The sequence below is a fragment of the Cyanistes caeruleus genome, chromosome 2 (genome assembly GCF_971803275.1).
Source record: "Cyanistes caeruleus chromosome 2, bCyaCae1.hap1.1, whole genome shotgun sequence".
NCBI classification, from domain to species: Eukaryota; Metazoa; Chordata; class Aves; order Passeriformes; family Paridae; genus Cyanistes; species Cyanistes caeruleus.
In genome coordinates this window covers 55,736,401-55,763,326 of record NC_141702.1, presented here as the reverse complement: position 1 = coordinate 55,763,326, position 26,926 = coordinate 55,736,401, and the positions used below count along the sequence as shown (strand labels likewise).

The 26,926-nt window shown below is 37.7% G+C and overlaps 1 protein-coding gene across 12 annotated transcripts in view; it reads right to left on the bottom strand.

The window, feature by feature from the left end:
- Nucleotides 1–26,926, bottom strand: part of EYA4 (EYA transcriptional coactivator and phosphatase 4) — a 139,921-nt gene that overhangs the window by 21,380 nt on the left and 91,615 nt on the right. For 4 of the 12 annotated variants that reach the window (XM_086877140.1, XM_086877141.1, XM_086877138.1 and 1 more), the window contains exons 4-13: nucleotides 23,253–23,377; nucleotides 22,050–22,118; nucleotides 17,014–17,106; nucleotides 11,249–11,315; nucleotides 9,194–9,336; nucleotides 8,889–9,032; nucleotides 7,944–8,023; nucleotides 7,374–7,554; nucleotides 1,824–1,960; nucleotides 234–317 (exon numbers count right to left, since the gene is read on the bottom strand). In XM_086877140.1, the coding sequence (XP_086733266.1) occupies nucleotides 234–317; nucleotides 1,824–1,960; nucleotides 7,374–7,554; nucleotides 7,944–8,023; nucleotides 8,889–9,032; nucleotides 9,194–9,336; nucleotides 11,249–11,315; nucleotides 17,014–17,106; nucleotides 22,050–22,118; nucleotides 23,253–23,377 (1,123 nt within the window). The remainder of the gene's footprint in view (nucleotides 1–233; nucleotides 318–1,823; nucleotides 1,961–7,373; nucleotides 7,555–7,943; nucleotides 8,024–8,888; nucleotides 9,033–9,193; nucleotides 9,337–11,248; nucleotides 11,316–17,013; nucleotides 17,107–22,049; nucleotides 22,119–23,252; nucleotides 23,378–26,926) is intronic. The other 8 variants (XM_086877143.1, XM_086877142.1, XM_086877144.1 and 5 more) reach the window with 7 other exon arrangements.

Genomic DNA, 26,926 nt, shown 5'->3' with positions numbered 1-26,926 from the left:
AAATTCTCCTCTCATTTGCAGCATTTTCTTCAGCCCTACCTCCTGCATTGTACTTAGCGTCTGTGTCTCATTTCTCTCCTTGACTTCTCCACCATGAAACCCTCTGAAAATGGGGTTTACTGTACACTTTAACTTCACCCATTAAAGCCATAAAGAACACAGAGGTGACAAACACATTCACAGTCAGGCCAGATAGGTGCAGTGAATTGACACAAAATTCACAGCTCACATACCTTGCCATACTTCTGTGCATACGATCCTGTAAGCAGCGAATGAAAAACTATGATTGTTTCATCCAAATCCCAAACAAATACACGCTGAAAAAGGAATTGAGGAAAATATTATTGAACAAAGAACATCACAGTTCCACCACCCCACCACCCCCAGGGAGGCTAAAAGTCAACTGAGTCTTAAAAGTTTAACCAAGTACTTATTAACTGAGCAGATTTTCTCTGAAAATCAGCAATAGTAGTGTATCATGCATGGTAAAAAGCCAAAAAGCAATAAAAAAAGGTAAAAAGTAACTTTTTTAACTCTTCAACTATTTCTTACTTGTTCTATAGAAAGCTTTTCACAAAAGCTCTGTAATTCAGATTTCAGAATAAAATAGGTCAAACAATTGTAATGGATAAACAGTACTTTCAGATACTTCTCTGCAAGTCTTAGTGATTCAAGATTCTTTTTATATCTACCATTTAACTAAAATCTTGGATAAAAATGCTATATGCCACTGCCGTGTAGAATTTAAATAATACTGTAGGAAAAAAATCAATTATTTTAACTCAGTTTCTTTCATTAAATTTCACTCATTTTGATTATCACTGGTAAAAATAATAAAAAAAAAATCCAAGTAACCAAAAGAAACGCTGAAATGTAAGAAGTTAGTTTCTTCACTGGAATAATGAAATCCTTTGAAAAGAAAAAAAAAAAAAAAAGTAAAAAAAAAAAAAAAAGAAAAAAAAAAGAATGTTTCTGTATAAAAGCAGTGGCATTTACAATAATTTCTTAGCCCTGCAGAACACCCTGCTACCCCAGGAGGGGCCACATGGTCAGCCAAGTCCCAGCACCAATTTTGTGTTCTGCTGTAGCCAGGACTGGTCAGTGAAGGCAGGGCAGTGGGGCAGGCCAGGGCTGCTGGCTCTCTGTGCTGCTCTGGTGGCAGCAGGGGACACACAGCATGGGCAGGCAGCACAGCTGGTGCCACAGCTGGAGTGTGACACACACAGGCACTCTGCTTCCTCCTGCTGCTCCTGCCACTGCAAAGCACCGCGTGGCCAACATGACTCTCCTGCCAAAAGTCACCTCTGCTTGAAATTGTCATCCCATAGATCAGGCAGATGTGTTTCTTTGCTAAGGCACTGATCTTGCACATACTTAAGCACAGCCATACTTCACTGAGTTAAGCTGCCTCTTCTGAGATCTGCTGATGTAACTTACAAGCACAAGCACAAACTGGCACCTAAATATTTAAAAGGCTATGGCCAGATGATCCTGCATATTCGTGCTGCATCCATAAATACCTGTAATTAAGCTGAGTGATATATTTGAGATTTCCTACTTCAAAAACTAAAAGAAAACATCACACTTTTGAGTGCAGATTTGTGGTTCTATTGCACGAGACAGACATGTAATGCAGAACGGCAAAGTCTCATTGTGCATTTGGATTAAAACAGCTACTGCTCTCTGTTACATTCAGATAGTGAGACTGAGACCATGATGTCTTCTAAAATGCTTTAAGCTATTTTCACAGCTGCAGTATTCAGAATTTACACTTCATCAGAGGAAACCTCCACATTAACATTCATCAATTACCACAGACATACCTCCAAGTCACTGTCCGGAGGGGGTGATGGATTATTCTTCCGCCCTCTACCCCGAGACTTTGACCCAGAACTCCTACATGTTCTCTCATCAAGATCTTTGATTGGCGTGGAGGGGCTCTGCACAGTGTCAAACTCCCCTGTAGAGTCAACCATTCATGTAAAAATTAGTGCTGGACTTTTAAATAATTATTTTTCCTCAAAGTTCAATACGTCTGTATGCAAACTCAATGACAGGAGACATGTAAAAATGTTGTATAAAAAGAATGTGGTTTGTCTTATGTAGACGGAATCAGTAGATGCCACACACACTTCTGACTTTACCAATGAAACACTGTAACACTACTTAGCAGAATAAGAAAAAATTAAAATGACACATATACATGTGCATATGCACAAATACACACCAGCCCAGGCAAAATATCAATATAGGCAAGAAAGATGTATTTCAGAAGTCACACTAATGGTTTCTCAAAACATGAAGTGCTTTTTAATTAAAGTAGTCAATTCCCCATGTTCTCAGTTTCAGCTACACTTATTTCCAAATCCTGCTTTACTTTTACCAGAATTCACTTGGGCACTCATCCATGATCCAGAACAGCCTAGCAGCTTCCAGCTTCATGTCCTCCTCCCATGTCACACATCTTTACTAAAGTTCACTTTTGTCCCTTCACCATACCTCAGCCCACAAGTTGTCAGAGGAAAGTCATAATATTAAATGTAATATTCTGGTTAGTACCTGAAAGAGGATGAAGTTGTATTTGCTGTGTTCTGATTGTCTTTCTCTAAGTCTGAAGCTCTGTGGGCTGTCACAGAGATGTGCTGGAAGGGCCTTTGATCTGGTTTGGCATAGCTGGTCTTAACCACACTCCAGCCCATCCCTAACTTACCCATTTAAGCTTAGCATCTTCAGCTTTCAAAACTCCTAGCAGTAAATGCAGTTTGGCTAGGTTCCCAAGTGATAAACGACAAAAAAAGCCCAACCCTCCTACATCATTTGTCCTATTAATAATGGTTTGATTTTTCTTCACTAAAGGAGGAAAGGGTACAGCTTTGATCTGACATCTACTACAGATTTTGATTCAAGTCCTTGAGCTGTCTGTAACTGAGAATTTCTGGGCCATGGGTAATAATTGTTAGAAGAGCTCATGATGGCAAATATGCAGAATAAATTAACACTTGTTACAAACATTTCCCAAAAATCATCTATGATGCATCTGATTTTGAGTCTGAATATGATTTTTTTTTTTCATTTTTGCTACAGAGCATCTCTGAGTGTCCAGCAGATGAAGGAAATTGATTTTTTTGCTCTGTTCTGAACTTGTAAGACCACATCTGGAAAAACACACAGGTCCCCAAGCAGAAGAGAGATATTGTCCAGCTGGAGTTAGTCCAGGTGAGGGTCACCACGAATAAAGGGGTCTGAGCATGTAGAGGCTTAGAGGCTAAGTGACTTTTCATGGAGGTATGCAGAGAAAGGACAAGACACACAGGCAGACATCCCTACAGAATGGGGAGAGAGACAGTTCTTGTTGACTCATCATTTCTATTCCCAGCATGGTGTTGATGTCAGCAAGGTCATAGCAGGCAGTGAAGCAATCAATAAGGATCACATTATCTTGGCTCCTTCCCCATAAGAACAGCAAAATGTACTTGGGTAATTTAAAATGTAAAGAAGCATCCAAATCAGAATCCTTATGCAGCAAAAACCTACAATGGCTTTGAAACAAGTTCTGAGTGTGCAAGAACTCTGTGCAAAAATTATTTCCTAGATTTTTTCTGTTGGATTGAAAAATTTTCCCAAACCAAACCCCCAGAAAGAAAAGGCAAAAACTAAGAAAGTGAAAATCAATGTTTACATTCTTACCACAAACACTGCAACGTATTACAACAAAATCAAGACTCATTTTCACAGTAATGTATTAAAACATCTGTTCTCAATGACTGGGTTTATTCTAATCTACCAAACATAAAATATAACCCCCTGCCCCCCTCTCCCTCCTCGCCCCGTTCTAAATCTTCTCTGGAATTGCCCAACAACTGAAGTAAATAACTCCAATTTTCATTTAGCATTAGCCATTACCAGTTGCTCTAGGCTTCTGCTTGGGCCAAAGCTGTACATGATGGCATAATTATCTATTAATCAGTACTGTAACTAATCGCTGTTCCTTGCAAAATCTAGATATTTAAAGCCAACTTTATTTCATTACACTAATCTCTAAATCAGAATGAGCAGCTGTCTCTTACTTGAGTGCAAGGTATGCATCTATTTTAGAACTGCAGAAGTCAGTGGTGCTTGTTTTTTTAAACAACTGTAGGCTTAACTGCTTGATTTGCTTTTTACCAACAGCAGCCTAAAGGAGAAACTGCATTTTTCTTATCCTCTGTTTGTTTTTGAAATGAGGTCAATGCTGCTAAAATGAAAACTTATTAAAAATTCTGCCCTGCAACATAAAAGAATGTGAGAAATTCTAGTACCAATGAGTACTGAAAACATTACCATCATGAAAAGCTCCTACTGCAGCTCCAAATAGACAGAAATTTTAATTACAATATTTGAAATTTTTTCAGCTTTTTCAATATTCAACACATGCCTAATAATTATACCTCATAGCCTCTTCACATTGGGACTGTGAGCAGTGCCAGTAATCCAAGAAAACAGGAAGAAAATGTTAAAACCAGAATATGGAATGACCTATTTTTCACAGATGTTCTTACACATACTGATACACTTGAATATTAAGCTTTTCATGCTTTTCATGCTGTGGAGACCTTGCAGCAGCTTCAGCTAGAGGACAGGGAATTACAGCACCAAATTACAAAGGGAATTACAGCACCCCACTACAAATGGAGGTGGTCTTTCATATCCAGGACATTGTTTTCCACCTCTAGTTCAATGATGTGAACATCCCCTCCTCCTTGTTAAAACACAGTTCTACGACTTAAGAAGGAAAAAAGAGTTTGTACAGTCAGAATATAAACCTAATGCTATCTCCCAGAAAAGCTGCAAAGGGTGATTGTGGGTACCAAATTAAGCTTTGCTGCATCCCAGTAATGGAACAGGAGCTAATATCCTACGGTGATCTGTCTCCCCTAGCCCTGGATATATAACAGCAAGGTGCCTTCACATGAAGCTTTTATTCAGGCCTATATTCTCTGCTAGAGTTTTATTTGCTCCAGATTAAATGTACACATGTATTCATCAAATATACTCAAGTCTATCTTATCTGCTGAGACCTCACCTCCCAGTTCATCCCTGTTTGAGATGAAGTGCCCTTGGAGATACCTATTTATCTCACAAATACTCTGTGGTAATGAGTGTATTTTGAAAAATCTTAATGTAAGGCAGGCTCAATGAATGCTCTGAAGAGAAGTTCCTGGTTTAAGGAGCTGAGCATTACACAGATGTGGAATGGATAAATTTCTGAGCCACTTCATATTTTCCTTATAGATTGACTTTTGCAACATATCCTTACCAGCAGTCAGAAGACAGCTTCAACATTACAAGCCTGCTTTTTTTTCCTGACTTGTAGTTATGCTTGTCATGAATAGTAGAAAGAGTAAGGTCTATTTAATTTTCATCTCATTTTCTTTACATAGTCAATAAATTAGGCTTTAGGTGGTAGTGACTCTTGATCTGACGGAGCTTTATTATGAAAATGAGAAATCCTGTATGTGCAGATAGTATTAGAGGCTTTGATTAGATATAGGAATTAACAACTAGTGAGATGCCAGGAGAATGAAGCGCCTTGCTGTGTTTAGCCATAGGTTTTTGCTAGAGTAAGTCTTAAGGACTTGTTTGACAGCAAGTGAACATGGTGAGTGCTAAAGAACTGCAGTATGATCTGTGATATCTGAAATTATCTCCAAGACGCTGTTCCTCACCAATGGAAATTTATTTTTACCGTGACACAGAAGGGCACAGGCATGTCATGCATTCACAAAGTGGGCGTTTCACTCTCAGCAGAGGGTCGCATGATCACTGCAACGCTTCACAGAAATAAGGAGCAGATGGGGGCAGGTTTGTTAAACTCAGAAGCACAACCCAATTCTATTCAATACTAAGGGTACTTATAATAATACATGACACGTTTACACAGCATTTCTAGGAAACAAATACCTAGGGAAGAAACAACATGGGAAACTGTCTGATTTTCTCAAATAAGAATATGAAGGAATAACAAAGCAGCAAGTAAAAGTACACAGGACATACACAGTTATCAAAACATAACTTGTAACTTGTGAGTTCACTCTATTCTCATTTAAAAATTCTTTACATATGATTAGTGTCTATTATAGATATCCTCCACCTGTTGAAATTTCACATTACCTTTAGGTTCTTCCTAGACTTGCATTCTGAGACTACTGAATGACATTACACTTTTCATCAAAAATCAAGATAATATGTATCTCTCCGTCACTATATCCATATCCATATCCATATCCATATCCATATCCATATCCATATCCATATCCATATCCATATCCATATCCATATCCATACCCCACCCCAAACACACACCCACAAATACATGCACTGTTACACTTTAAAAATCAGCTTGAGGAAAACATCTGGGTAGGAAAAATTTCAACTAATTTAGTTAAAGTTCCAGTATTTTTAGCAAATTTGAGCAGATTGTATTATGTCTGAGTCCTTGCTTATGCTTTTCTACACAGAGTTACCTTTCCTTTGTACAAATTCATTACAATAATACATTAGTCTTTCTACTGTATTTTGCAGTAAGATGGTGCATTTATTAGGAAGATTTATGCAATAAGATGATTTTCTGACTAAAGCATTAACTCCTCCCTATTCAGAGCCTAACCCAAAATCCAGTTTGTTAGTCTTTTAATGCTCACAGTCTGTGGGTGTGGCAGATATTGCCCACACTGGCTGAGTGAAGCTGGTGACCGTGAAAGAGACCACTCTAAGACAAAGAAAAATGCTGAAGAAAAATGAAGAACTGCCACTACCCTCCAGGGATGTCCTAGGAATACAAGCAGCAGGCCACTGTGCTGTGGTGGCTGTGCACAAGAGGGCAGGGCTGGGCAGGCAAAGGGAGCCTCCTCAAGTCTCCCGTTAATGCTCTTCTTGCAAATTCAACTAGTTCAATGCAATTTTTTTTTTTTTAATGGTGCTAGCAACTTACTTCTCTACTCTTGGTTACTTAAATTAGTGAACTAGCGAGCATGGCTTGTAAACATTTGAATAAAGCCCAAGGGCTCTTTCCAGCATGGCAGAGGCATAATTAAATTAAAAATGGTATCTTGTTTTAAATTCTTTACAGCAATAATTCAGAATATGTAGGTGGAAACAGCACTGTTCCACTGCCAGTGATACTGACAATCATCTCAGTCTGCAAAATTTTTCTTTAATTAGCAAACAAACTGGACAGGTTTCCTAACTAAACAGTAAAAAAAGCTTATTTTGGGCAGTTTACATCACAAAGTTTTCTGAAAGGCATAAACTTAAAATATCAATATCCATGTAAGCTGAATATGAAAATCTTGTCTTTATACAAACAGCAAATAAAATACAAAAATTGTTTTCACCTGAATGTAGATCTGTACCTGGTTGACTAGTCAAGCCAGGGAGAGAGTCCTGTAATTGGTAGGTTGATGATGATGAAGTGCCATCAGCCGTGTTGTTTGAGGTCATATATGCACCATATGTTGATGCTGAGTAATACTGTGCATACTGATTTTGGCCAAAAGCTGTGTATGATGGATAATCCTGAAACAGCAGATGCAGCAGAGCACCCAATTAATACAGTAATGAGTGACCTTTTTCCCAATTAAATATTTCTAAGTGTACAATCATATGACTTTTGCTAGTGTTTTGAAGGCTTGGTTTAGTTTTTTTGGTTTTTTTTAAATTTAAGAATAGTTAGTGTTTTTAATTTAAAGGTATTTACTAAAAGACTACAGGGAAGCTGCTGAAATATTTAAGTGCTAAAATATGTAACTAGGCTTCCAGTAAGACTTTGATAATTTTCCACAGAAAATAGCATTGAACCACAGTAAGTCTCACTCAACATAACAGATCTAAATTAAAATAACATGCTATCTCTGGTTTTTGTAAGTCCTTTTGTAACTGGCAAATAAAAATGGCAATATTCATACCTGTTGTGAACTACTGAAGTTTGTAGAATTTGAAACAGAATTGTTTGAATAAATAGTGGACGATGGTGTGAAACTAGAACCTAAAATTAAGAAATACAATTAACTGTGAGAACTTGTTTGTGAATCAAAATTCTAATTAGAATATTCCATGTTAAGATGCAGAAGAATGTGAACAAAAAAGCAACTTTTATTTTCCATTAGAAGCATAAAACATTGTAATGAAACTTTAAAAGAAATTAAAAGCTACTTCCACACATATGAGCATACATTCCTCTTCACACCATGCAAGGAAGATATCAGCAGTAAGTCATCTCACCAATTTAGAAAGCGTTTTTCAGTTTATTGCATTCTCACCTCTCCTCAAACACAGTTTTTTCTCTTTTGCCTTCATTTTTAATACCTTAGTGTTACGTTTGCCAAACAAAAACATTTTCAAAAGACTATATCCGGGTGTTTTTAATCAATCTGTAATGAGGCGTGTCCTTGTTTTCAACATAAATCAGATGATTCACATTGCAGGTTGTAATATGCAGAAGATTAATCATTGTATAAGAAGCTTAAAAATTATCCAAATAAAATAGGTTATCGATGATCAAAGGGTAATCAAGGAATTATTAATTGACTAGTAAATGAAAGAATATCAAATAAGGAGAAATTCTAAAACATTATGTTAATCCAAGGAGAAGTATCAAATTATGTCATACTCAGGAACACAAAAACAAAGAGAAGAGTCTTGTATATATTAGTAAATATAACAAATGCTTCCAATCCTGCCATTGAAAAAATTAGTGGATTTCACTCCACTAAAAAATCCAAAAGAAGGTGCAAGTAGGGACTGCATTCCATGACCAGATCTAAAGTAACAGAGAATCAAAATGAATATGCATACTCCTATTAGCACTGGGAAGAAATACTTAGCTTTAAATTTTAGAGGTGGCTACTCACCTGGCATCTGGTAAGAGTAGGGTGTTTGGCCTGGCTGTGGGGTGGAAAACCCTGGGCTGTAACTGAGGCACCCGCTCTGCAGTGGAGATTGGGTCTGCGAGAGCCCGCTTTCCGTCTTGATGCCTGGCAACATTACACCCAAATCTGTATAAGAAATTAATTTTCAACTGATTCTTTAAAATATTTTGTTACAGTTGGGAAAAACAAAAGAGAAAGCAAAAAAAAAAAACGAACAAAAAAAACCACTATTCCAGTCGGCATTGCTTTTAGTTCTACGTAAAGTGAAGTAAGAAGTGGTCAAATACCGTAAGTGGGTAAGCTGTAGGGCTGTCCTGTCTGGGAATAGGCTGTATAGACGGCTGGCTGCTGCATTCCTGAATACTGGGTTTGTCCGGCATAGGCAGACATTGTTTGAGCTGCTGGTGTAGAAAGAATGTGCGGATAGGGCCTAAATATCAGGAAAAATAGCATTACTGTGGCAACAAATACTTTGTATGTTGATTCAAGCAATAAAGTAAAGAAAAAGGTTTAAAGATGTCCAAAGGCAGTTCATTATTCTGCCAACTGCTCCTCTTCTGGGATTTATTCCATCCCCCACTGAAATAAGCTGAAAGACACTCTGTCCCACATTCCCCAAGGCACAGTGAATATTTTATGTTGTCCCATCACTACAATTTAATTCTTAAGCTACTGTGTCCACTTTTAGGTGGGCTGTGCCACTGCTGCATGCCTTTATATGGATTTAACCTCTTTCAGCTGAGAGCAGAACACTTCAATTAGAAAAGCCCCCACATTTTTTTAATCCAGTGGAGTGAAACTTGGACTAGAAGAATAGAGGAAACACAGAGGCGAATGCTGAATCTAGTACATTATGTCATCTGTGTAGGTTCTGCTTCAACAGACATGTAGCTTCAATGGGAGATGGATCCTACCCATTGAGAGCAGCATGAAAAATACTGACAGCAATACTTCGGTAACCAGATGGGCTTTAAATGTTCGGAAAATATGGGCTAGGAAAATAGAATGGAAATAAAAATGGTCTTTTATTTATGAATACTGAGGTTTTATAGAGAGATTGAATAAAATCGAGTTTAAATTTTTTGCCCTCCAGAGTTGCAAAAATATACAGAGAAACATTTTTCTTGGATTGTTTTGTAAGTCAAATAAGACTTTATGGACCAAAAGTTGAATAAACACACTCTGCAGAATTACGCTAACTGAAACCTAGCCATTAAAAGCCATGACTAAATTTCAGATTCCAATTTTAATTTTTTTTTTTTCTTTCTAATTAATTCAGTACAGTTGGCAGCATTTACTATCAGAAAAGGATTACTCATTAATTTAGGTGCCAAAAAATTGTAACAGTAGATTAAAGATTCTATTAAACCTTGTAATGTATTTGGCCAAAGGTATGTAACACAGTTTGCCAAAACCTGTTTTAAGTGGAATGATTGCTCTTACTTCAGGCACCTACTTTCTGTATTAATAAATTTTGGCTAATATCAGATGATTGCAAATTTGTTAAAAAAAAACCAACTTGAAAGAGCCTAATTGGCTCTTGAATCTTTAGATTTCTCTGTACCAGAGTCACACCGATAGCTGTATCAAATACATGGAAACAAACATACTGGAATCAAGAACCCTTGTACACAACACTGATCACAGGAGAAGCAAACTAATATACTGCCAACTGCAGCAGTTTCATACAACACCTTTGGTGTTTCTTCCTAAAGTTCCCACTCCTGGATTTGTGTGATTGCCCAAGAGTCAGTTTCCCCCCCACCAAAAAAAAAAAAAAAGGCAAGAAAAAATTTTCTATTTCTAACAACATCCGTTGGCTTAAAAATAATAAGATTAAAAGCTAATCCAATTTATTTGATTTTTAAATCTTATGATATCAGAGAGGGACAAGGAAAGGGTGGTTCATGATTGTGGAATGTTTGGAAGCGTTTGGCAATGCTAGCCGTGGAAGGGTCAGGGACCGGGTTACCCCCTCAGTATGCAACTTGTGCATGCAATTGTGAGTTCTATATATAAACTGACTTCAAAATATATCTGTATATATTCCCCGCACATGCTGTTAATATGCTGATGTCTGAGAATGCAATAGTCTGATTATTTTACTTGTGTGCTGATATTCAAGGGTGTTTCTTGTGCAGCAATACAGCACAAAGCAGGATCTTACTCTGTAGACACACGAGGAAAAAAAAGTTGGAGAAGGAGCCAGTACTTGAGTCAGTACCATGGCTTAAGAATTTTCCTTTTTCTCTGTTTCTCCTGCTGAACACTTGTTTGCAACAAACCACAAAACTGCCCACAGCCAAGGTCTATAAAAGAGTAGAAGAGGTGCAGACACTAACTTGGAGGGATATATCTGTGGAGAGTACTGGTGCGCTGATCTGGGACTGTAGCCACTACTTGTTATTACTGCAAAACAGAAAACAAGAGCACAGCAGTTAGAAACACCAGGAGACCTACACAGGCACACAGTGTGAACTAAAGCAGCAACATTAACAGAGAAGCCTATTGAAATGGACAGCTTTTCAAGGAGGCAGATGTCACCAGAACTGCAACATGTTAAAAAAAAAATTTAAAAACTCCCAAACTTTTTACTGTTGTACAGAACTCTTTAGTTAGCATGGGTGTGTCACGCTTCCTCAACTTGACTGTATGCTGCAGAGGCAATGTATTTCATACATTACCTGAAATCCACACACTGTGGATCTTTCAAATTTGCAAGTTGTATTAAAAAAGGTAGTTAAAAAAGAATCTTGTGATATAACATATTTCATGGGATTGAAATAACATAGACATACCTTCATAGTCTCACATTAACAAGAAGTTAGATTTTAACACTGGATGGGAAAAGCATGTTTTATATGGTTGTGACTAATTTTAGTTAGGTTAGGTGATGGAAGATACTGGATTGAGCACTAGAGAGCAACTAACTTCCATTATAAACAGGCCAAATAGAATATAATCCCTAACAACAGCATTTTTATTTTAAAGTATGCATAAACAGTCCCGTTCAGTAGCCATCCAAATTGTGTGTATCTATATACTATTCACAGCTGCATTCTTCCAAGTAAGCTAACAGAACAATAGTCATAACCCATTAAAATTTCATCCAGAAGCAGTGCTCACACTGGATTAATTCCAAGTGTTTGGAAGTTTCCCTTTCCTTTAGCCATCTGTCTTGACTAAGACAGATGTATTCCAAATATATGTACTCTAAAGTGTTGAACCAATCCCTTCAGAGCAAATCCATACTGGGCAAACATACAGAGTGTCTTTATTAGGCCATCTGCTGTTCATTCACTTCTCAAAAGATTAAAGAAGTACACAATGAAGCACTGGAATTTCTTTAGTCTAATCAATCATAGTTGTACTTCAAAGTGTACCCTCTTCCTGAGTTATTCATAATGGTAGTAGAAATGAACATTCAGAATTTTATAAGTGACAAATAGGTTTAGGTTTCTAACTATTTTATGAAACATGATACATTTCTACATCCAGCCCCAATTAACGTCTCTCAGATCTATTGCTTTGAACATACACAGAACTTCATATTTTTAGAGATAGTTTAAATGCATTTAGAATGTGTAGGACTTAAAAGGAAAATACAGTAGAAGAAAAACAATTAACTTCTTTTTAAAATGTGCAGTTAAGTATGGTTTGAAAGTAAAGAAGAATTGGATAAAAACTTTTAAAAAATATGCCATTAGATTTTATAAAACAGTTGCTGTTTGAAAAGATACTGAGGGTTTGCCTGTGATGGAAATATGCTAAATTTAATTTTGTGTGGATATCATTTTTGAGGGTTTTTTTGAGAATGCCTTTCTGTGGCTTGCTCCACAGAGCAATCCACTACGTGTGCAGGCAGCTATTCCCAGACAAACCTATAGCTGTTTCTATCAACATAACCGGTTCACACAACTCTAAATAATGCTCGTGGTTATTTAAGGCTTGATGAGTAATTAGCCTTCCCTGTTGTAGCTCTGTGACCTTTCTAAAGACAAGCAATAGCAGCAGACTGACCTTGGTGGTTCTCAGGGCAAGGAACTTTTGCGATCCATTATCGGCTTATCTGACCATTTTTGCTATACTGCTTTACTTTTTGTATGCTCATTTGCTGGATGAGAGCTCAGTCAATTAATCAATTTGGTTAAAGCACATTTACCATGCCACTCTACCTTATGTAAACTACAAAAAAATTAATGACTATTCATTTCAATCACTTGAGCTATCAAAACCTAATACTTTTCAGCAAAAACTATCCTGGCCTGCCTTTTAATTCTTTCTGCATATGCCTTATTTTTTAAAATTCAGACAAGAAAATAAAATACTTTTGGAATGTGTCTGGTTTTAAATTTCCTTGGTTTCATCCCAAATTTTCCTTGATAATACTACCAGGTATAAGGAAGAGAAAGAGGCAAGAGCAAAAAGTCTGTTCTTTTCACTGTTTCTCTGTAGCTTTTTCCAGCAATTTGTCCACTACATTTGAGACTATGAGATGTTTGAGAAACACAGATGTAAGGCCTAGCATAAGAGAATACGCATAAGAGAACTAGCACAAGTTATGACTGAGTGGAGCCTGTGGACCACATCTGTATCTCACAGATAAAACTACTAATTTTAAGGGTCATCAAACTTTTAACAGCTTTGGCTGCTGGATAGCCAAACATCTCCTAATATCTCCCTTCTCTCAGGACTGCTGGCAGTGGAGGAGATGGTGGAGGCAGACTGCTGTGGGTTTTGTGGCACTTTATACAGGCATTATATAAACGGGGCTAAATGCTCTTTTGGGTTGCTAAAAAAATGTTAAGAAAACCCCAAAACTGTTTATTCTCTGAAAAACTCAAATATTCCTAAGACTTCACTACTTGAAATTACTGAAGGAATGCCCTTCAGGGCAGGTATAAGACCCTTGATCTCTCCAGTCCCAGTTAATGTTATTTCACAGAGGGGGCAAGCTGACAGCCAGCTCTTACCAGTTACTCTCTTAGTTCAACTGGCCAAAGTGGTTGTGGAGGGTTTAAATGGCCATTAACTGTTTTAATTTCATGTTCAGTATATTAAAGTGGGCTGGAGTTTTGCATTTTTCATTACACATCTGTAAAATTCTGGGCAAAAAGGTTAGGTTAAAAGGACCTCATTTAAGTACCATCATAATCTCTATGCATAAGGGAGGTTATGTAGGTTAAACAGCAGTGACATTCCCTAGCTTCACCTTTATAGCCTTCAGAAATTGTTTCCTATATCTAAAAACTGTATTCTATAACCTGTGTGTAATAAATACTAAATAAAAATGATTAGAACATCACATACCTCTCTCTCCACTCCACTAAAATGATAAAACTGTTCTCAAATTAATCCACTACTGTAAGCAATATATACACACTATTAGAGTACAGCAGCTGCAACAAATTCAGTGCATGAAAATCTCAGTAGAGGGCTGTGTGCCTCTCCCAGGCCTGTGAATGCCCAGCCCAGTGGGAGTGTGCTGCAGAATTACAGAGCTGCAAACTGAGGACACTAATTACCAACTGTTCCTCTTTGCAGGAGGAGGAAGGGGGATGCACAGTGTGACTCTTCACCTGCCCAGAGGCACAGATTCTGCTGGGGCAGCTCTGCAGCACAGGGGAACCGGGGCCCTGAGCATGAGCTGCAACACATGGGCTGCAGCCCTGAACAGGATCCTGCCAATCCCAGTAGCCAGGGCAAGGCCACCAGGGCAACTCCCACTCTAAATTCAAGAGAACTACGTGCTTTATCCTCTTAGCTTTTCAACCAACAGTTCACAGAATCACAGTTTTCTGTGAAGTCTAATCTGTCTCTCCTGCCCTATTCCTCACACAATCTGTTTGACCATCACTTACAGCTGGTCATTAGGGCCAGAGATGACTACTTTACACCCCACAGGGCTTGTTGAGCCTTCTGCTCAGTTCCAGGGTAGGTCATGTGTTTTGATTGCCCTTGGAGCAGGGAAATCAATTTTAATGGGCAGAGTGTTTGAAGGAGAGGATTTCTGCATGGCAGAAACTCAAATGCATCTCAGCACCAGCTCTCTTTTCACCAATGTTTTATCTCATTTCATAAAACACAGGAAAGTGCTGGCATCATGACTTTGCCATAGTTGGGAGGAACACATATATGTCCCTCATTTTCAGGAAAACACAAACTGTTTTCAGGAAAAAACAAACCGTTCAGTGTTGGGCCTTGTTACGCATTTTTTCAGTCGCAGGTGGCTCATCTGAAACGACATCTGTCTACTACTCCGCATTTACTGTCTTTGGCAACCACTAAACTTCCCAACTATCCAGGTTAGGCTAAAAACTCAGAGAAATCCTGGTTTTGCTGAGTTTTTGCTGCTCTTTAGCACTTTTCCCATAAAATTAGAGCAAAAAAAAATTGTCTGATTTGGGAGTACAAGTAAAAGACAAACGCGAAAGTAACATTCAATCTTTATGAATGGCTGAGTGCGTTATCAGGGCAGCTCTGTGTCCCACTCTGATGATGAAGACTGCACGTCACCCAGACAGGCAGACTATTGATTTCCCACTGAGAATGACTGTACTCATTTAATGCTTCAGTTTGTGCACTAAATTGAGAACCAGGTTTGTATTTCCATTGAATACACAGGTGGCTAACAGGCGAAAAAGGATTATGCAAGGCTCAAATTCCTGCCTTTTTTTTTCTTTTTTTTTTTTTTTTTTTTTTGAGGCACCAACTTTCCAAACATCTAAAGTGTAGAGATTTCAAGACTTCTTTTGAAGTCAGTGGAAGCTGACGGGTGAGTGGCACCTGGGGAAATCAAGCTGTTACTTGGTTATCTAAACCTGAGCTGAAGGCTACAATTCTTGGCACTCCAATGTTGCCTTAGAATACAACTCAGCTGCCTTAAATACAGGGCAGAAGCTGATAAAATTTCAGCAACAATGAAAAAAATCATATATAGGGTTGGATATTTTATGATTTATAATCATTCCTAATGAAATTTCAGCATTGAGTAAAAACAGAGTGAAAGACTAAATTTTAGGCCAGACTATTTAATTTTTTGTGGAACATTTTAGCCTTTAATCTGAGGATCTTCTCAGTATAATTATAATGAAGAAAACATTTTCCTTTTTTTGATTAGAAACAGCAAACACTCTAAAGCTCACAAACTACCTTTTCTTCAGGAATGAAATTAGTTATGAATACCTTTCTGAATAATCAACTTCTAGATTTAATTGATGGCTAAAAGACAATTCCAAAACCCAATTTAAAAAAAAAATAAATAATTACACAGGAACATTGTGATTTCCAAAATATTTTAAATAGGGCTTGACAACCTAACTCTACCAAATTAATAGTAGCATCAGTGTGGACTGGTGACTTGTGACTTTGGTGACATTTCAGTCAGACCATTACTGAACTGGTATTTCCAGCTGCAAACCTTATTCTTCCTCCACTCCTTTTTAATATTAGTATTAGCAGTATTCAATTATTTGAAGGCTGATTATCTGTACTTTTCCACAGTTCATCACATTTTAATAATTTATAGGATCTACTTAAACCACTGTTTGTTTGAATTTTTGAGAAGTAATTGAAGCTTGTGATTATTTAAAATAAAACTATTTTATTGGAAAGGAAGTAGCTCATCCCAGTGGAAAGAGACCAACACAACAATCTGGTCAGTGTTTAAACTAACACAATGCTAATAGGAGTAAAAGGATTAGCACTGAGGTATAAACCTTAAGATTTGAAACTGTTCAAATTAGTTTGGCTGTTACAAATACAATCTCATCTTTTTATTTCTAGTATCATATAAGACTAACACTCAGAAAAAACATCTACAGTACCATAATAACAGTATCATTTTAAAGACTTTTGCAGACAGCAGTGGTCTTAGGCATCATTATTAGGCATTCTTTAAGATCACACATCACGTAAATTTCTGAGTTGCATTTACAAAAATGAAAAAGCTATTATTTCTATTACGATTATTATTATTAAGTACAAAATACTATAATATTTTATAGTAACTTTGCAGAGATTGCTTCCATGCAAATGTTCATTAGTGAGGGTTATAAATGCTGCATTAATGTGCATCTAACAAAATGTCATTTTATTATGGCTTTACCTGACCCAGTAAAAGTGTCAAGCGATGCATCTCCAGTTGTTGTTGCTGTTTCACTGTTGTTCATGGGTTCTGTTTTGACTGCAAGAAGAGACACTACATAGAAGAATAAGTAGACATGAGATTTTACTTTTAGATTTGTACTGGAGCACTCATGCCAGTCTCACTAGTGGTAGTCCAGCTCAAACAAGCACACGTGCAACCTCTTCAACCTTCTCTCTAGCACCATACTGAGACAATCGACAGGAATCTGACAGGAATGCCCATTTATCTGCACAGCTCTGCATCTGTACATTCATCCAGCTATTGGTTTTAGCAACTGGAATATCTTCTGGGGAGATTTCAACCTAAATCTTATTGATTCTAACAATTTCCTAAGAGTAGCACAGAGGAAGGAAACATTAGCTGTCAAGGGATATAGCACATAACAAAAATAGTTCTGCCTGACATGTAAAACTATTATAATATGGTTTCATGCTAATACAGAAGCAAATTACTTTCACAGTTCCAGCATGTTGCCTTTCCCTTTCCCCTTTTATAGGGTCTGTGGGGGCCTTTTTGAGCTGGGTCACCAGCAAGAAGTTTTCCATAATTGAAGAGAGAAGTTGGAAAGAAAAAAAAGCCGAAGAGCTGGAGTAAGACACAAATGACAAGTCAGCTTCTTACTCAGAGATTACAAAACAGTTTGGTCTACTCCGAACTCAAATTTATTTCTTAGGGCTCATCATGCAGTCTTCCCATCCAAGCTGTAATTGAAAGCACAAAAAGCACCACAGAGGCAATACAGATTTTGTAATTTAATGTTACCTGGACAGAACATTCGGCATGGACTTTTGTAGTGAAATTTGGGAGCCACCCATCCAGTTGATGTGGTAAGAAACAGCAGCAGAGAATAAACTGCAGCTCCTATTAGCTGTCTGACTGGCAAATGCAGAAGCCTCAGCATACTAAGGCAATTTCCTCATGAAGGTCAGTTAGGGTTGGCCATGGACATTCATCACATGCTTACAGATATCACAGGTTGGTGCCCAGCAGCACAGATTGAGGGGGCAATGAAATTGCACAAGCAACTACCACAGCTGCATGTCAGGTATCCAGATTGTGAGGGCACAGCCTGGGATTTGTGAAGAAGCCTTTGCTGTGACAGCCAGCCTGGCAGAGCCCCCCAGCAGGTCTAACACACGCCAAGGAAAGGCATTCTCTGCCAGCTGGTTACCTGACGCCTCTGAGAGGCCTCAGCTAAGCTGACCAAAGCTCCCATCTGTCAACATCACTGCATCCATGTTCGACTGCACTGGCAACAGTATGGGAAAGGGAGGAATTTCATATTTCTGAGCTGGCAATGTATTTAAAAACCGTGACTCAGATTCAAGTCACCTAAATCAAGAGTATAAAAGGTGCCTACTAGTCTCCCTTTATGTCTAGATGAGATAGAGAGGCACTCCCAGAGGCTGATTCAGTCCAAGTACAGCCTGAGCTGCCCTCTAGCTCACTGTCCCTCATACAGTCTGCAGAGGAAAAGGCAGTGCATGAGCTAAATAAAGGATTTAGTTTCCTCATTGGAAAAATGTCCAGAACAACTCCTACAGACCCATTCTGCTATTCTTCCCTGTGTCTGTGAGCACCATGACTTGTTGATCAGAAATTGCACCAGTAAAGCTGCCTGAGACAAGCCCTGTGTGAGTTACCTCTCCTACAAAACCACATCCCATTTCCACTCACACACTGCCTAATGCATCTTACTTCAGGAAGTCACATGGGATGCTGCTGATGTCAACAACTGTACAAGGGACCTGCACTGAATTCAGAGGGACACCAGTTTGGATCAAGCAGGAGAAATGGGGATGCATTTGTCTCTGTGACTGGTAGAGTGCCCTCCAGCATTACTGGTGCACCAGTGCCAAACAAACCAAGTAATACCTTCTGGTTTCAGTTACACAGCTGTACCTTTCCATTTACTGTCTGAGAGTAAAAAAATTATTGAATGTGTGTCTTTTGAATGTAAACCTCTTTTTATTATTGCTTCTGTTTCATTAAACTACCATGTAGTCTCCCTGAAAACAGCAGGATATTATTTCAATATGGAATCATTAGGGAAGAATTTTAGCCACATTTTTTCAAGTTGTATATTCCTCATTTTGCTAGCTACTACCTTTTCATTAAAAACAAAAACCAAAAAACTGGGACAAAAACGACCCAAAATGAAAAAAAGTCATTCCCAAGAGTATTCGAGTAATCGGTCATTCCCATTTTTATAATTATTTGAGAAGGATACGATTTTATTTTCGTCATATCAATCAAACACATCAAGAAAGAGTTCATGGGTCGTTTGTAACAAAATGATGGCCTCCAATAAACTTCTCAGTCATGTGGAACATGTATTGTTGCACAAAGTACCAAAAATATCTACATTAATTTATTTGTTGATTACTGCATATGGATGCCTCTGTGTACTTCTGTAAAGTCTGGGCATCTACCCACATGAATAAAAGTACTTTTTAGTACCTTTATCTCTTTCTGTTCAAGAAGGTACTTCACTATTCTCCATAGTGAGCTGCAAATGTTCAGTTGTACATCCAAGAAGACAGTATGTGTTTAACTGTGTTTAACAAAAACTTCAGTCATGAATTGAAATGTTTACTTTAGAATTGTGTCTAGATCTGGTTAATGCCAGCTGCACTGCACTGCCATCAGCACGAATAGACACCATCTTTTTTCTTTCCCTGTCAAGCAAATAATCTAAAACAAAAGAAACTCTCTCCTGTACTTGAGGAAAAACATTTTATTGGCACTGAGTTTTGTTGGAAAATACCTACAGAAAGTGTTTTTATATGTGCTTGATTTTAAACAGTTCTACATTTCTGCATTCAGATTTTATGACAGTAAGGAATTCCTCAAGGTCCTTCTTCAGTGGAGCTAGAGATCTTCACGATTACCTATTTTTCTTTATGTTGTATGTCATTAAATGAAGAGGGGGGAAAAAGCACAAAGCTAACTTAGGAAAAACAAAATATTCTAACCTCAGTTCAAGAGAGCTATTTTTGTTGCTGTTTAACATATTGAAAGAGTGAAAATAAAATGAAAAACAATCTCTAACTGGAAATACATTTGAGTGCCGCTAACAGTGAAGACCTCCCCTGTTCTGCTTTCAGCTGGGATAGAGCAAGCAGCTGTGTGCTGCTTAGTTGCCAGCTGGCCTTAGACCATGACAACATGGTGAGAGAGTAGAGCTACCAACACCATCAGGTGCTGGGGCACACGATGTACAAGGAGACACAAGAAGCTGGGCTTGTTCTGTCCTAGGAAGGCGATGAGGGAGAGCTAACTGCTGCCCACAGCTGTCTGATGGAAAGGTGCAAAGATGACAAAGAACAAAGGCACACACCTCAAAAGGTGCCCTGGGAAACAACAGGTGGGAACAGACACAAGCTGCACTAAGGGAAAAATCCAAATAGATGTAGGAGGAAAATTCAATGCAACGCCTTGAGTGACATGATCTAACAGCAAAGTTGGCTCTGCTCTGAGCACTGCTTGGCCCAAATGACCTCCAGGGATCTTGTCCAACTTCATTGTTTTAAGGCTAGCTCAGAATACAGCTCTCAAAAGCAACAGCCTCTACAATAAAGCCTTGATAAAAGGACTTAGCAGATCAAAATGACTGCTGCTCTTCTGACCCCTTTTTTATTTTCTCTAAAGTATTCCTCTATGTTAAGGACTGAAAATGAATGCAGAGTTTTAGGGGCAAGAGGTGCTAATACTATGCATGAAGGAAGACAAGCAAGTGCAACAGAAGTTACAGCAAACAAATTTGATTTTAAAAGCTCGTGTAAATCAAAAAACCACACAGCTTGTCATAGGAATGATTTTCCTCTTTCTTTTAGCAAGCCTTTAGAGTTTTCCTGGGAATATACTCAACCAGAAGCACAGTTCTAAACATTCTACTGCCTATGGAAAATCACATTTAATACAAGTAACACAGTGTATTTCCTCACTACTAATAATTAGTACTTAAATTGTTACCTTCCACATTTACCTGAACGTACTGAAATGAGGTGCAGACCAAGTTACCTCAGTCTTTCTTAAACTTAAAATCTTGTAATTGAGGAGAAGCATTCACATGGAATGTCCTATTCTAGTGCAAATGATCTTTTGGGCTCATCAATTTTTTTAGTTTTTTCCTTTCTCTCTCTCTTTTTCTTTTTTTTTTTTAAATTTTCTTTGCATATATGTTTTACAAATGGCAAGGTAATTCTGAGGCATTTCTTAAAAGGGCAAGTTTTTGAAATCTTCCTCACTTTAGTCCAAGCCTGCACAATTTAAGCACCTTTGTAAAGACTTGTAGAGAAACATGGTGATGCATGTTTGCACCTATGATTAATCCTATATGCACTGCAATAATGTCACATATAGAGTTATTATTAATCCTTAAAACGTATGACAATTAATAATACGTGTCAGGAAACTCATAAATGAAAACAACAGCTTGGAAAATGTGGCCAAAATTTTGTAAAGTGGCAAGTTACATGTGGCAGCACATTAGACAGAAGGTTTGACTAATAATGAAAGCCTCAGTAGGAGTAAGAACAATACTGTCAGCCTTGACTTGTGCTCAGGTAATCATGCAGTGCTCTACTTAAAAACAAAAGAAAAGCAAATGGGCATTCTGTCAAAATTCCATTGGTCTGATTTCCACCAATGCTGACTCCTGGCAATTCCCAGCAATGCTGAACACCACGAGACAATCCCAGTCACTCAGAGCATGTAGGCAGCTAAGCTAATTATAAGCGGGTTAAATTCTCCTTGCTCATCAAATGACTTTCAGAGCATCGTAAGATAACTACTTGTTTCAACTTCCTAACAGTTTTCTGCTTGTGGGAAAAGCCCTTGAGAAAGGGTAGGAAAAAACTGCTTGGGGTGAGAGGGAACCCCCTGAGAACTCAAACTGCATGAGAAAAGACGAGAGCAAACGCAAAGAGATGTCACACAGCAGTCATGGGGACACACCACACACGCATGCACTGTACCAGGGTCTCTCATACTTGTTGCAGAGGAGGGAGTACTGCAACTCAGCAACCAGTCTGCAGTGTTTAACACAGTCATGTTGTCTCCTGAGAACAGGAATGGTAACAACAGTTCATTCTCCCAATGTCTGCTCAATGTAAATGAACAGTCTTCAAGGCAAATCAGTGTTTTGGCACTCTAAGTCAAGCCTTTTAACATAATTGTATTGGTTTTATGGGTATTATTTTAACTGGTTTATTTATGCACATTGTATAATATAGTGGCATCCAGTTACTAGTGTTCTTTAAAAGCATGCTTTAAGTTTTCTCTTTATTCTGGAATAAGGATTCTGTTTAAAAATATGGTTCAGCTCTTCTTTGCAGAGCTCAGTTACCCTCCCAGGCACATCCACTTTTTATTGACATTGACAGACTTTTATTTAAATAGAGTAAGTGAATAAAATACTCTACCTTGTGGCCAGAAAGAGCAAACCAAAAAAATTTTCTTAGTACCAACTGTTAAAATATACAGTGATGTATGAACTCTAAAAAAGAAACTCTAGTTTGACTCATATCCATGGTGTCACTTTCACGGACTGCACCTCAGAATGTGGCACCCTGCCTCCCACTATGGCAGAACTGGTTATCTGAAAGCATTGGAATAAAAAATGAAATCTGTATGGTGGTTGCATGTCCCTACAACATCACCTTCAGCAGTGATAACCAGCTACTGCTGAGGAAAATCTAACAATCTCTTCATTAGAAACTTTCATTACCTCCCAAGAATTGAAATTCCTCAGAAAAAAAAAAAAATAAAAAATTACCCAAGTCTAATTTTGATGCACTTCTCGATAGTGATTTTAATTTAACATAAATGCAAGTAAGTCAGGGTATAAGAGTAAATCATAACTCATCAAGGAAGTATGACACAGGAAAATACAGTTTATTTTTTAAGTTACCAACTTAAGGTATACGCAAACATTTAACACCATATTCAAATCAACCATTCAAAAATTTTCCTTATTTCACTATAGTACCTTGTTTCAGTTCTGCCTCTTATTTCAGTTGGTGCAAATAAAAGAAATGATGTTGGAATTAGAAATGTACACTTGTATGACTGCCAATTTTTTATAACTCTTGTTGGATTTTATAAATATAGTCATTCTTGAAATTATGGTAAAAAATGCATAAGACTGAAAACTAGCCAAAACTTTCTGTGTGCCAGCTGTGTCTTTTACTTACCTCCTGTTCCATTTGTTGTGACTGATGTGCTACTGAGATTAGATTTATCCAGCTTGGAACTACCTGGTGCATCACTGCTTCCAACAAGATTATGAGGACTGGCTAGATCCTGCATTTCCATAGACCTGTTAAAAACCAAGGTGATAGAATTAATGCACTGTGATACTATCTAAAATAATCTGCTTTTTCTATTTTTTTTTTTTTTTTTTTTTTTTTTTTTTTTTTTTTTTTTGATATGGAGAGTTTTCAGTTCATCCAGACTAACAAATCAGTACAGGTTCCTTTGACATCTTTGCATTTTGCCAAACCCAGGAAAACAGGTAACAGCAATAATGCCACTATTTTCCCCTTTTCCTTTAGGTATAATGAAGTGACACAGGCTTATGAAACTGCCACTGAAACACACCACAGAGTTTGTGCACAAGGTAGTGTACATATATGGATGGACAGATAAATGAACAAATTCAGGTAGACAGATATTTCTGAGGAAAATAGAGAAATTAGGTGAAAAGTCAAGCATTACACAGAAAGCTGAAACAGGAACTTCTGCCTCTCATTATGAACCACCAGCAGTTACTGCACCCACACTAAATTACAGGAACAGACCATACAAGTGAATGAACAGAACTTTCATGTACATCTGGAAAATTCTGCACTCCTACAAATGTGTATATTCTTCTTGGATCACTTGATATTTGTTTTCTTCTGCGTAATTACTGGGAAGCTTGCAAAATTTCAAGTGGATTCAGACTGCAATGAATTCCAGCATCACAATTACACTGGGGGCCTGTAGATGGCTTTCATGCAGTGACAACAGATCTGCCTTTCTCAGACAAAGACAGAGCAGAAAAGGAACATTTCTTGTTAGAACTGTAATTGCAATCCAATTTGCAGTGTGTGCTCTTGCCTATTCCTTGCTTCATTTATATATTAATTACACAGATTTTTCTGTCCCTAGAGAAACAATTTTGCTATATATAAGCAAAGTTGCCAGCCCATCTGTAACAAGAGAATGATTTACCATATGTATACTCCAAAGACCAAGAGAAAGATTGTCTTACAGAGGATGTAAAAGCCCAATTAGATTGTAGAAGGCTGAGGTGGAGAGGAAAGAGATGAACAGTTGGAATGGTTCAGTAAAAACAGCTCCCAGGTATTCATATTCTGACCAGGACAATCAATGGCAAATCGTTAAGGGCAGCACCCAACATCTTAAAAATTTGTTTCAAGTTTCACTTTGAAATTGCCTGTCTTCTGTGCTCCACACATCCTCTTCTCTGCAAAAACAAACAAATAAAACCCCACTAACTTTCCATCAAATAAGGGTCTGCTGGCTGAATCTGTTTTTTTTACCCCTTGAGAAAATGAAATTTTCTGGCTTCCCTGCTCCTAGTTCTGCTGATCTCCTGGATGATTTACTCCCTCACATCACCTTCATTTAACCCAAGATAGCGATCCAGAGCTTTCATGTCAAATACTCTATCTCAACTGGCAAAATAAATTAAAGCTTTACCTGAAGCCATATGAAGCCAAGAATCCCACTTACTCAAGTCAATGCCTGAGTCAACAACGAGATGCACTCTGGCTATGCCACTGGCAGGACAGCCTGCCCAGCAGCACTCTGGATGAGCAGGAAAAAACTGCAGGCTATGCATCAGCAGGTGAGAATTCTACAGCCATATTCAAGGAAATACAAAGGCATAAACTGAGATTTGAACTGCACTGAACCCAATTTCTTCATCTAATTGTGTATGCATTTCTACACATCTGTCAGCAGTGCATTATATTTATTGTCTACTGGAAATGTGATCAGTGTTAGATGAAATAAAATGAACTCTGGTTGTTTACAAGTCTGCCAGGTTTTGTTTAGTACTTTCTGTACAAGTATAGCAGCTAAAGGTTAAAAAAAGTCTAAGAGTTTCCATCTTGTATGTATTTAAGGGAGCAGAAGAATGCTACACAAAATAAACACTGCATAGCTCATTGCATATACAGTGTAATGCTCCCCACGTGTTCACTTGGCAGTTTTAAATATCAGGACTTCCTGCTGAAGTATGATCAGCACACAGATACCTAATGGGCAGTTCCAGCTTAGAAAGTTCACACATGGATTTTTCCTCTTCGTTTGCGTGAAAGTTACAATAATTTTTTTTCAGGAAGCCACATGTCACTGCCACAGGTGCAAATATTTCAGCGGCATTTTAGAAGCAAAATCACTCATTCACCTACCCAGTCTTTTTAAGAAGTATCCATTTTAACCACTTTCCACAGTCAAATGAATCACATTTTCTTAATCAAATAATTTTTTTTTTAATCAGAAAACTAAGTCCACTAACTCTTATTTTCTTGGCAAAGAATATAAACAACCAAATTTTGGTAAAATTAGTATTTTTTGTTCCAAACTAGCATGAAAACTTCTGTGCAGAGAAGTATTTTTATTGCCCTAATTTATTTTCTGTAACAAATGGCATCCCATCCACAGACATGGCAAGTTAATTAGCTAAAACTATTTTTAAAGTAGTGCCTTCAAAAATAGACTTTTTTTCTGCATGAGTAAAAGACATCTTGTACTTGTTGGTAGTCTATGAAGAATAAAAAAGGATATACAAACCAATAAAAAGTTTCACAAAACCATGTGTATACATTGTATTATCCTGGGTGCTCCATCCTGTGTGAACAAGCAGAGGGATTACTTTAATATATCCCTATGTGATTTATTTACAGAAATGCACATGTTACCTTCTGTGTAGTGCATATAATTCAATTCACTTTTCTGGATGCATTTAGTTTACCTTTAGCTAAAAAATTCTCAGGAAGATGTAACAGACTTACTAAAATCTTATCTTCAACTGAATGGAGGATTCAGGAAAAATGTTTAGTAAATGGACAAAATAATTCCAACATCTTGAATTCATTTTGTCAAACTAAATGTTTATCAGAGTCCTGCTTTCACTGACTTAATCAGAAGCAGGTTCAGGTTCAGTATGTGCTTTCCTGCACTAAAAAAAAGTTTCAAAGAAATCTCTGAAGGAGTAATTAATACTTCTAAGTTTATGCAGCTATTTATTAAGACCCCTTTCTACTAAATGCAGTATGTTCCAATTCCAGATGGAATAAAGTTTATTGTTAAAGGTGCTTAAAAAAACTACACTGTACAATTTTATTTTACCTATTTCATTTCTCTGCCAGGTACATAAGTGAGCTTTAGTTCTCCCCCTCCTTTGTCTCCAACTGCTTTTTAGAATAATTAAGTAAAATTCTACATTGTATAAAAAGATACATTTTGTCAGGAAATGGATTGGTTGCTAAGAATATGTTTTATTTATCTCTTGACTGTTTGAAGAAGGTTTGCATTATTTTCAGCTTCCGAGCAAAAAACAGAAACCTGGCAAGACATATTTGTCTTTTATTCTGCTTTGGCTGTGCTTAAATTCTTTGAAAGTTGGTATTTGCACATGCTTAGTGGATCATTTCAGAGGCTTACTGGAAAAGTCTCTAAAACATCCCATTTCACAGAACAGTCTCCCAGATCTCAGTGCTCCAAGCACTCCAAGCTGTGGACAGCCTTACCCAACTGAAGAAGGTTTGAATCAAAAATATGTCTGTGGGGGATTCTGGGCCCTCCCCATTAGAGCATATTCTGTTCCCCAGCTTGAAGTTACATCTTTTCAAGG